At 46.7% G+C, this 12,604-nt stretch overlaps 1 protein-coding gene across 28 annotated transcripts in view; it reads left to right on the plus strand.

The window, feature by feature from the left end:
* The window catches only part of loxl3b (lysyl oxidase-like 3b), a 177,721-nt gene that overhangs the window by 87,856 nt on the left and 77,261 nt on the right, over nt 1–12,604 (plus strand). For all 28 annotated transcript variants that reach the window (XR_012388454.1, XM_073919361.1, XM_073919374.1 and 25 more), the window contains one exon: nt 5,591–5,745. Coding sequence is in view for 27 of the 28 variants with exons in the window: in XM_073919361.1 (XP_073775462.1) it covers nt 5,591–5,745 (155 nt within the window). In the remaining variant the exon portion in view is untranslated. The remainder of the gene's footprint in view (nt 1–5,590; nt 5,746–12,604) is intronic.

The following is a 12,604-nucleotide window of genomic DNA, read 5'->3' on the forward strand; positions in this document are numbered from 1 at the left end:
CATTGTGAAACAATATCTGTGCATTGTCCATTAATACATTTTTTTAAAAACTTTTTTAAGTAATATAAATAATGTATGGTTTGATACATCATGTGTATGTTTTAAAACATAACTTGCATTACCAAATAATAATGCCATTTATTCATCCTCATCATACTCAAGATCTTAGTCTCTTTTTTGTCTCTTGTTTATCCTCATAGCATCCATGCGGGATAAAAGAACAGCATCTTAAAGGTGCAGTAGGTGATCTGCCAAAATGCTAACCACTTAGCATATTATCTTTGGACAGCAGGGAGGAACTGTAATTTAAAGCCACACCCCCTGAAATCGCGAGCACGCGCACCATGTCACGACAGCAGACAGACAACCCACTAGTTCATGTCATTCGCCAGTTAGTTAGTGCCAGCGCCGTGCAGGAATTACATTTACTACTTAGCCACACTTACATGCTATTTCAGAGTGAATATTCAGAGTAGCATGGTAAACAGTATAGGAAGGCTGTAATTGCTCAAAAATGACCCAATGTGAATATATAAGCAACTGGGCGGAATAGCGCTATTTACTGATGTTTTGTTGTTAAACAAAATATAAATCTATCTATAAATCATTATCCATTCTGTAAAAGGACGTTATGAAACTGAAAATAATTACATCAATCTTTCACCAGGAGATTTCAGTGGCTGAACAACACATTTGTGCATATAAGTCATTCATAACACAACACAATCTAACATAAGCTTAGCCTGACTAAAATAGATTTAAAACAGAACATTACCTGTCTAACAGTAATACTTCAGCCATGGTGTCGTCCTTCCTCCAGCGTGCTTAAGTAACTCCAATATTAATTCAGGTTTTTAAAAGATTTAATTCAGCATTTGATTTCTCCAGGTCCGTCTCGTGACTGGAGTCTGACCTGCTTATTGAAATTATGGGAGATGTCGGTCGGACTCTATATAATTGGATGAACATTTTTTAGTTTTATGCCTTACCCAGAATATAAAAATACAGATAAACACATTTAGATCATTTACTGTAATCATTGCTATTGGACTGTGAAAAGACTTTCAAGACAATCACCTACTGCACCTTTAACTTTGTCTTTCGTGAAATGGAGTTGCTGTTTAATGTAGCTATAGTAAATCGAACTCATTCAAAATAGTGCTGCTGCACAAACAAACGTAATAAATGCACGCTACACTTCCGACTGTACATTGTGTTTTCTCTTTCTTATAAGAATTGATTGGAGAGAGCAGAGAGTTTTGAGGTAAGGGACGTTTTCATTTGCCATTCACTGACGGTCAGAAAAAAACAGCCTCATAAAGCTGGCCTATCATTGAAAACATACGATTCGATTTGAGGCTTCTGATTGGTTCTCGAGATATAGCAGCTTTAGCTGTCAAAGGCAAGTGGCGTTTAGCGGCTTTTGCAAATAAACTGTCATTTTTTAATGGGCTGACGCTGCGATTTAGATGATTTCAAACAAAACTATTTGTTAAACATAACAACATGCCTAAAGCATTCACTAAATGTCATTATCTCATTTTTGGCGGAAGTGGTGTTTAGCCAACTATTTTTAGGCGGAAGCCCCCATAAACATAGCTGTACAAATGTGCGTTTTATGTGTGCAGTTTAGAATAAGTGTGAACTCTGATGTGGTTTCTAAAAGGACACAGTGAACCTGTCCTTTACAACCACAATACACAAGTCACCAGTTCAGATGCTTCTTCATGTTTCACCATTTAGACTCTGTTGTAAAAAAATAAATGAGTGAAAAAGAGAACCCAGTCCAGGAGACTAAAATACTAGCAGAATTCCTTTATTGAGACGTGTTGGTTAATCTGCATTCATACAATGTCTTCAAGAAGTCCATGTGTCTGCAGAGCCTACTGGAGGTCTGCAGTCTGCGAGTTTTATCACAAGTCTGAATTAAGACAAAGATGTCTGTCTATATTGTGTACTTAGAATTAGGGAATATGGCTAAATGAAGCATGCAAATTCAGTATTGGAGTCTGCATGATAACTGGTATATTGGTGTAAGAAACCTGCCCATTAACTGACAGAAACCGTTTGACCAGTTGACCGACTTAAGAGTAGAAACATAGCCATGCTGTGAAACTGATAATTTGCTTTACTTTGGAGACAGTGAGGGTTCAGGAAACCAAGACATTTTAAGTTCCGTCACACCCTAAAAACAACTTTTTAGTTATATATAGATAAAATAAATTTATATTCCCACAACCCCAATTAAATGTAGTTCAAATTTAGGCCACAAACTAGACTAAAACTCTTTAAATCTACCTAGCACAAATCTAAAGGCTAAAATCCATTTGTACCCTGATTTATATTCTAAAAGAGATATGTTTGATGGACAGGGACTACACCTACATCTATAAAAGGCTCTCTTGGAGTGCTAATGTAACCTCGGGGGAGTGACACACACAACTAGGTAAGATCCAATATGCAGGTTTAATCATAGTCAGGCAAGCAGTGGTCAATACAGGGGCAACCAGAAGTATGAGGGCAATCCAGAGTTGAAGTCAAATTAACAGGCAGATGGTCAGAGGCAGGCAGCAAACATAAAATTTGATACATTGACATTAAATAAATCAGCAATGCAAGGATCAAAACACTGCAACGGCAGACAAAGAAAACGCGTTGTATTGTCACTGTGTAAGATAACATGACTCAGCACTGAGGGTTTCACAGTGAGCTGTATATATGGGTGTGTAATCAGTACATGAGCAGCATTAGCTGTGTGTATGCAATCAGTCAGGATCTGGAACCGGTTGTGTGTGTGGAGCATGACTGGTTATGTAGTCCATTTAGAAACAGATTTGTAGTTCATGTGGATGTGAGTGTTTACCAGCGACATCTGGTGGTTTGATCGCTGGTGAACATGACAAAGCCCCCCCTCTAAGACCATGCAGCGGAGGTGTACCTGGGGCATGGAGCTGCGGAGGACCTGGAGCGTGAAGCTGCGGAGGGCATGGATCGTGGAGATGCAGTGGGTCTGGAACCTGGAGCTCTGGTAATTCTGGGGGCTTGGGTTCAGCAGGCAAAGAAGAGTTAAACACCCACAGTGGGTCGGGAGGCTTTGGTTCATAGAGCACTGGCATCTCTTTCAACCCCAGTGTGTCAGGAGGCTTGGACACGGGAGGCACTGGCAGTTCTTCAAACCCCAGTGGGTCGGGAGGCTTGGAAACAGGAGGTACTGGCAGTTTTTCAAATCCCAGTGGGTCGGGAGGCTTGGAAACAGGAGGTACTGGCAGTTTTTCAAACCCCAGTGGGTCGAGAGGCTTAGGCACATGAGGCACTGGCAGTTCTTCAAACCCCAGTGGGTCGGGAGGCTTGGGCACAGAAGACACTGGCAGTTCTTCAAACCCCAGTGGGTTGGGAGGCTTAGGCACAGGAGGCACTGGCAGTTCTTCAAACCCCAGTGGGTCAGGATGCTCTGGGAGGTCACATGGCTCTGGGAAATAACATGGCACTGGCAGCTCTGAGAAGTCACACAGCTCTGACAGCTATTCGTGGAACTGAGGTTGCGGCCATTCAGATAGCTCAGGCGGCGGCCATTCAGGAAGCCCAGGCGACAGACATTCAGGAAGCTCAGGCGGCGGCGACCATTTAGGAAGCTCAGGCGGCGGCCATTCAGGAAGCTCAGGCGGCGGCCATTCAGGAAGCTCAGGTGGTGGCGGCCATTCAGGAAGCTCAGGTGGCGGCAGCGGCAATTTAGGAAGCTCAGGTGGCGGCGGCGGCCATTCAGGAAGCTCAGGTGGTGGCGGCGGCCATTCAGGACGCTCAGGTGGCAGCGGCCATTCAGGAAGCTTAGGTGGCGGCGGCGGCCATTCAGGAATATCAGGCAAAGGCTTTGGCAGCTCTGGCAGTGGCAGCGGCTCCTTCAGTTCTGTAGGATCTGGCAGCTCTGCAGGATCTGGCAGCTCTGGCAGTGACTGAGGATCTGGCAGCTCTGGAGGATCTGGCAGCTCTGGAGGATCTGGCAGCTCTGGAGGATCAGGCAGCTCTGGCAGTGATTGAGGATCTGACAGCTCTGGAGGTGGTGGTGGCAGCTCTGGCAGTAACAGCTCTGGTGGTGGCATCAGCTCTGGCAACTCAGGTGGTGATGGCCATTATGGGGGCTCAGTTGATGGCATTTCAGAAACTAGAACAGGAACTATGACAGGAACAGACTCGGAACAAGAAGCCATCTTGTAAGCTGGTGGCAGATTGGTGCTTACCACATTGTGAGCTGGAGGGCTGGTTGTGACCACTTTGTGAGCTGGAGGACTGAAGGTGGCCATTTTGTGAACTGACAGACTCGAGGCAGCCATCTTGTGACCTGGAAAACTGAAGGCGGCCATCTTGTAAGCTGGAGGACTGGAGGTAGCTATCTTGTGAGCTTAACTGTTGGTGGCCATTTTGTGACATGGGGAACTGGTGTCAGCCATCTTGTTAGCTAGAGGACTGGAGGCAGCCATCTTGTAAGCTGGACTATTGGCGGCCATTTTGTGAACTGGCAGACTGGAGGCAACCATCTTGTGACATGGGGAACTGGTGGCGGCCATCTTGTAAGCTGGAGGACTGGAGGTAGCCATCTTGTGAGCTTAACTGTTGGTGGCCATTTTGTGACATGGGGAACTGGTGTCAGCCATCTTGTTAGCTATAGGACTGGAGGCAGCCATCTTGTAAGCTGGACTATTGGCGGCCATTTTGTGAACTGGCAGACTGGAGGCAGCCATCTTGTGACATGGGGAACTGGTGGCGGCCATTTTGTTAGCTGGAGCACGTTGTAATGTCACTGTGACAGATAACATGAATCAGCACTGAGGGTTTCACAGTGAGCTGTATATATGGGTGGGTAATCAGTACATGAGCAGCATCAGCTGTGTGTATGCAATCAGTCAGGATCTGGAACTGGTTATGTAGTTCATTTAGAAACAGATTTGTAGTTCATGTGGATGTGAGTGTTTACCAGCGACCTCTGGTGGTTTGATCGCTGGTGAACATGACAGCTATAAAAATTGAATATCCAAAGTCACTGAAACACATTTTCAAAAAGACTCTGTCTTTAAAAATAAAACCACATTCTCACCTAAAAACTCTTAAAAATTGAGCCTGAACTGTGGCATTTGCCCCTCTACAGTATAGTGAGTTTAGTCCTCTATCACAAAGCACAAATAATTGCAACACAGGCCCATTGTGAAAACGTACCTTGTATAAATTTCTAAAGATCGCAAATTATGCAGCCAGAGGTATGGGTCGGTCTGTTGGTCAGTCAGTTGACAGCGTCCTCTGGTGGATTTACGTGAGAATGGCAGGCGCGAATGGCACTCATGAGAGAAATGTGTGTATTTGAATATATTCATAATTCCGCTTAAAAATTAAAAGATGTTAAGGCCATTAAAATATGTTGCATATGTGAAATGCAAACATGAACTAGTGTGTTATGTTATTTGCATGTATTGCCATATACAGTACACAGTTTTATAAGTGCCTAGTTGTAAATTGCACTGTACATATAAAACTACATAACTTAATATGTTTGTTTGTCAGTATGATTGACAAATATAAATGTTGGTGTGTTTTCTTTAAGGGTTGGGGCCTATCCATATGAATGAGGTGCAGTGCACTGGTAATGAGCGCTCACTGTGGAGCTGCCGCTATAAAAACATCACAGCGGAGGACTGCAAACACACTGAAGACGCTTCAGTCCGCTGCAATGTTCCGTACATGGGCTACGAAAAGACGGTCAGAGCAACACACACACACACACACTCAAAACCTTTCCTCTTTAACATATGTTCATGTTTTATCAAAATATGTTTATAGATGCGCTGATAAAACAGTAATGTTCCAGTATTTGTTTAATGTTATTAAACAACTTTTATGGTTATTAATGAAAATTAATGCTTCTTTATGGTTTTGTTAGAAATGTTAAAGGTCCTTTAAAGTGCTTAAAAATGTGCATGTTTTATTTGATTTTTAACAAACTCAACTAAAACATTAAGATGGCAGGACATAGAGTTGCTCCTCCTCTTTAAAAAAACAGCCAATAGCATTTAGTTTTTACAACAGCTCTGGCATTGACAGTTGTTAAGATAAAACACATCAAATTAAAAGTATCTTAAGGAAGGTAGGACATGTCAGATACTATAGATTATTTGATTGGTATGGATTTGATGAAAAACTGAATTATGAGGTCATGTAAAAAAAACTGTTGATCCGTTTTGGTAAAAACTGAAAGTTTTGGATGTTTTTAAAAAAAATCTTTTTAAAGTAAATTTTGTCTCTAACTTGGAGCTAGCTTATGGATATGCTTAAGATTAGCAAACTGATGATAACTTAAAAAAATGAAAATAATTTTTTTTCACGGGACCTTTAACTCACATCCTTCAAATAAACTAATCCATTTTGAGTTTAACAAAGTATGAGTAACTGTTAAAAATGAACACCAATGAGATTAATAATACACATAAATTATGTATTACTTAATGTAGATTACATGTTACAAATGGAGACTGATTGTAAAGTGTAATTGATGTATTGCTTAAAAAATATCTTACGTGTGTTGATTTTATATTAATCCTGTCTGCCGTTTGGATGTTTTCAGAGATCTTATATCCATTTGCATGTATTGCTCGTTTCTCAATTGTGACTCTGGACCACAACACCAGTCATAATTAGGGTTTACATGCCATCTGAAAGTAAAAAAATAAGCTATTTATTACTGCATGGTTTGTTAGGATAGGGCAGTAGATTATTAGAACAGGTTTTGTGGTTATGAGTTACAATTCACAGAGAACACAGCAATGATAAAATTATAAGTACAACAGATTCATTTTGATTCAAAATGAATGAATAGAAATGCTGGGTATGATTGTCTGTATGAAAAGACAATCACTGGAATTAAGCATCTGTTGTGATTAATGATTGATTGCAAGAGATGGAACGTACTTGAACTATCATGCACATGCTGGTAGAACAAGTACATTTATGCATGTTTGGGATACCAGAGCTAGTTGTCACACTATTCTCTAAGTTTATCACCAAAACTGAAGCAACTGGTCTGTAGGCTAGTTTCAAAAATCTTCATAAATATTGTAAATTTTTTGCAAAAGCTGTTATGACAAATACATGAAGACTATAATCATCAAATAATCATTTTGATTTTGGACTATTGTTAGATGTCTATTTTCCACTGACAGCCCAAATTTAGCCTGATTTTAGCCAAGACATCTATGTTTGGATGTCTATTAGATGTCTTTAAAACTCACAAAAAATAGATGAAATAGAATAAAAATGGCCAAAGTTAATTTCAATCAAACTAAACTGCAAAGAATGAACACACCATGTCCTAACTTCACGTGATGCATCTTAGATATCCTTTCCATCACATACACAACAGCAACATGCATGCTTTTTATTTTATAAATGTTTTCTATTTTTGTGAAGGCGATGACAATTTTTACATTATTAAAAGACAGTAAGGTCTTGCCACTTAACAGAAATAATGTACAGTATAGAATATTAAGTCATAGGGCAGTGGAAAAATAATATTGTCTATGACTCCCATTAGCTTGGACGACTGCATCCATACATCTCTGCAATGACTCAAATAACTTATTGATAAAGTCCTCTGGAATGGCAAAGAAGGCGTTCTTGCAGGACTCCCAGAGTTAATCAAGATTCTTTAAATTCATCTTCAATGCCTCCACCTTCATCTTACCTAAAACATGCTCAATAATGTTCATGTCTGGTGTCTGGCTGGCCAATCCTGGAGCACCTTGACCTTCTTTGCTTTCAGGAACTTTGATGTTGAGGCTGAAGTATGAGCAGAATGCCCTCTTCTGTTGTTTGTAATGAAATGGGCAACACAAATGTTTGATACCTTATGCTGTTGATGTTGCCATCCACTCTGCAGATCTCTATCACACCCCTTGACTGAATGTAACTTCAAACCATGATTTTTCCTTCATCGAACCTGATAGATAAACCTGACAGATAAAAAGGCGCACATATCTCCGTGTTTAGGAGAATGGCGCAGCAAGCATGTTTCAACACCTTCACCAAATTGTTCCTTAATCACCAAGGGTTACCTAATACCCTTGAGGAAACCGGCTCCATTTGCAGATTGTAAAACCTTGCAAATGTATTAGGTGTTGCCCAGCCCGCAGCTCTACAGATGTCTGTTAGAGAGGCGCCGCGTGCACACGCCCAAGAGGATGCGATGCTCTGAGTGGAGTGCGCATGCACTCTTGGGGGACACGGCTCGCCTTGGCTCTGATAAGCGAGAGAGATGGCATCCACTATCCAGTGGGCCAATCTTTGTTTCGATACGGCACTTCCCTGCTGCCGACCGCCATAACAGACGAAAAGCTGCTCAGATGATCTAAAGCTCTGAGTGCGGTCAGATAAATACGCAAAGCGCGAACTGGACAAAGAAAGGAAAAGGCTGGGTCTGCCTCCTCCGGGGGCAGCGCTTGCAGGCTCACTACCTGGTCTCTAAATGGTGTGGTAGGAACCTTGGGCACATATCCCGAGCGGGGTCTAAGGATAACGTGAGAGTAATCTGGCCCAAATTCCAGGCACGAATCATTTACCGAAAATGCCTCCAGGTCCCCGACCCTCTTAATAGATGCCAACGCGACCAGCAGAGCTGTCTTCAGGGACAGAAATCTTAAAGATACTGAGTCAAGTGGCTCAAAGGGATCTGTACGCAGGCTTGTGAGAACGAGGGCGAGATCCCAAGAGGGCATGAGAGGGGTGCGGGGTGGATTAATTTGCCTAACGCCTCTAAGGAACCGGATGATGAGGTTATGCCTTCCCACGGTGCTGCCAGCCACCACGTCATGATGAGCGGAGATGGCAGCCACGTAAACCTTGAGTGTGGAGGGCGACAGCCTGCTCTCCAGCTTCTCCTGAAGGAAAGAAAGCACAACGCTGATCTGGCAATTTCGGGGGTCTTCTCTGCGATAGACGAACCAGAATCAGTGAATAGACTCCACTTCAGGGCGTAGGCGCGCCTCGTGAAGGGGGCTCTAGCCTGAGTGATGGTATTAACCACCGCAATCGGTAGGTTACCTAGGGATCACACGTGGAGGTTACAAAGATTGGGGCGAGGTTGCCAGGTGGTGCCCTGTCCCTGAGAGAGAGTAGGTCCTCTCTCAAAGGGATTTGCCAGGGGAGGAGGGAGACCTCTGACATCCAGGTCCGGTTGGGCCAGAGGGGCACAACCAGCAAAACCTGTTCCTCGTCCTCCATGACCTTGCACAGTAACTGCGCGAGCAGGATCACTGGGGGAAACGCATATTTGCGCATGCCCCGAAGCCAGCTGTGGGCCAGTGCATCCGTGCCGAGAGAGCCCTCGGTCAGGGAAAAAAAAAACTGGCAATGATCATTCTCGGGAGAAGCAAACAGATCGATCTGGGCTTCCCCGAATCGCGCCCATATCAGCAGAACAGACTCGGGGCGGAGTCTCCATTCTCCGGGACGTAAAGGCTGCTGTGAGAGCGCATCGGCAGCACGGTCGAGCTTGCCTAGAATGTGAATGGCGCGCAGCAATTTCAGCCGCGGATGACTCCAGAGGAGCAGAGGGCAGGAGAGCTGAGACATGCGGCGAGAGCAAATACCCCTCATGCGGTTGATATACGCCACCGCAGCCGTACTGTCCGTCCTGACCAGCACGTGTTGCTGCTCTAGCACCGGAAAAAACGGTGGAGAGCGAGGAACACTGCCAACAGCTCCAGGCGATTGATATGCCAATGCAACTGGGTTCCTTTCCACAGGCCCACAGCTGCATGCCCGCAGCACACAGCCCCCCAGCCCGTGTTGGAAGCATCTGTTGAGTCAACTACATGACTGGACGCCTGTCCTAGAGGCACTCCGGCCCCATATGCCCCAGGAGCCTCTGAAATAATTTCAGTGGGACCACTATTTTGCTGTCAAGCTCTTTCAGACAGTTCAGCATCAGCTGAGTGTGCTCTCCGGAGAGGCGCGCTGTCATGGTGACTGAGTCCAGCTCCAACCCGAGAAATGAGATCCTCTGCACCGGGGCGAGTTTGCTCTTTTCCCGGTTGACCTGAAGCCCCAACTGGTGGAGGTACCGGAGCACCTTGTCTCTGTGAATAATCAATTGCTCCCGCGAGTGGGCTAAAATCAACCAGTCGTCGAGATAATTGAGTATGCGGATGCCCGCGAGCCAAAGTGGCGCTAAGGCACCCTCCGCAAGTTTGGTGAAGACCCGCGGAGACAGAGAGAGCCTGAAGGGGAGGACTTTGTATTGCCACGCTCGACTTTCAAATGCAAACCGCAGTAATTGACGGTGGCGGGGAAGAATGGAGACATGAAAATAAGCATCCTTCAGGTCTATTGCTGCAAACCAATCCCAAGTACGAACGCACCGGAGGATGCGCTTCTGCATGAGAATTTTGAACGGCAGCTTGTGCAAACAGCGGTTCAAAATGCGCAGTATCTAGTATTGGCCATGACCCACCGCTCTTTTTGGGTACGATTAAGTACGGGCTGTAAAACCCGCTCTCCATCTCGTCTGGAAGGACCAGCTAGATTGCATCCTTCGTCAGGAGGACAGCAATCTCCTCTCGCAAGACAGGGGCGGACAGGGGGCTGACCCTGGTGAAATACTCACCTGTGAACTTGGGGGGCCATTTCGCGAACTCTATCGCTTAAACGAGTCTGATTGTGTGAATGAGCCACTGCGAAGGGCTGGCCCACGCTAACCAGGCAGGCAGAGCTCTCGCTAATAGATCCATCGCTACAATCGCTGACGTACCAGCAGTGGGGCAGCGCGGAGTGGGTGTGCTGATCTGGGAAGTTCGAGGGTCCCGCGGAAGAGCTGGGGGCGAGCGATTCGCTCTCACTCCGCACACTAACTCCGTAGAGGGGGCTCGAGGGGTGGGGGAAAGGAGGCCGTCCCCCCAGAGCTTGTGAGCCACTGGCGAAGCGCACAGAGCCTGTGAGCTGGGAAGCAGAGCGTCCCGAACTGGCAGGGTTCGTGCTGTCACATCCGGGTATGCGGAAAAGTGCACTTTCATTAATGTTTTCGTAGCACTGAAAAGTACCGTTGGAATTGGGGCCCCGCCCTCCAGCGGGGAAAGAGCAAATTTCCTCTTCTTCGGATGACCTGTCTTAGGGACGCTTCGCGGTCCATTTACCGGACTTAACAGCGCTCTGGGCAGGGGGGGCTGCCTGCTTCCGAGGTGCTCGACGCGCCCGCTTTGCCGGAGGTGCAGGCGGGGGTGGGGCAGCACTCGTAGGTGGATGCCCTCGGCGAGGAGCAGCGGATGTAGATGGTTCGGTGGGCGGAGCGGGCTTACGGTCCCACCGATAGATGCCAGCCTGGGATATGGGGGAGTCAAGAAAGCAAACTTTGTCGACTTTGTCTCCAACGCACACGGAGCAGACTTAGTGGTCCGAAGAGCATAGTCGGTTGCGGTGCAAAGCTAGTGTAGCAAGCCTGGGTTGGACCCACCCCCGTGCAGCTGGGCCAGCGCCTGCGCTTGGTAGCGCTGGTAGGTGGCCATCGCATGCAAGGCGGAAGCAACCTGACCCGCAGCCTTGTAAGCTCTAGCTCCGAGGGAGGCAGATAACCTACAGGCTTTGGACGAGAGACAAGGCGGACCCCGCCAAGAAGGGGCGCCACGCTGACAAAAATTGACCGCAATGGCGTGCTCAACCGGCGGAATCGATTCATAACCCCTGGCCGCTCCGCCGTCAAGAGTAGTGAGGGCGGAGGAACAGCATGGGCAGAGAAAGGTGCCCTCCAAGACTGCGTGAGCCTACTGTGCACCTCCACGAAGAAGGGGACGAGAGGCTTTGAAGGCTTCGCCCTCTGGTCCTCTACGTAGCACCCATCTAGTCGGTCCGGCCGCGGAGCTGGGGGATAAACCATCTCCAACCCCACGGCCGAAACAGCCCGGGAAAGCACGGCTAACATGTCCGTTTCAGGATCCCTCTTGACAGCGCTCACCTGCCCGGAGGGGGCGAGTGGGTCGGGATCATCATCGCACAATGAAAGCCCACCCTCCGATGCCACGGTGGACGTCTGGTCTCCGGTGTCATCGAGCGTAAGGGCTACCATCTGGTTAGACGGATTGCTTCCCCCGCCCGAAGCTTGGATGGAGTGCTTGGAGGAGCGGGAGGTCCGCGGGCCCGTGGGCGACGGATTATCTCCCGCTGAAACCCTCAGATCTGCCTGAGTGCCCGCTGCAGTGCAGGGGACAGCTGGGGTGGTTCCCCCCTTCACAAGGGCTAGCCGCGATCTCAATTGCGCCACAGTCATGGCATCGCAATGACGACATGGACTGCCCGCGAGCACCGGATTAACATGTTGGACCCCCAAGCATGCAACGCTGTGATCGTGCCCATCATCCGGAGACAGGAAACCACCGCATCCAGGAACACACAGATGGAGCGGCTTCCTGAAAAGGATGTGCTGCACGACTGTGTTGCTCTTTTAGGAAATAAGCAACTATATGCACTGCTCTGGAGGACCGGACCCAAAGAACGCCAGGCAAGGGAGAATCCCAGCTTGACCGTCTGCGGCCACGTGTACCCACTCTGGACCGGGAGACCACTCATTCGCTCAAAT

Source organism: Danio rerio, chromosome 13 (assembly GCF_049306965.1).
Source record: "Danio rerio strain Tuebingen ecotype United States chromosome 13, GRCz12tu, whole genome shotgun sequence".
Taxonomy (NCBI): domain Eukaryota; kingdom Metazoa; phylum Chordata; class Actinopteri; order Cypriniformes; family Danionidae; genus Danio; species Danio rerio.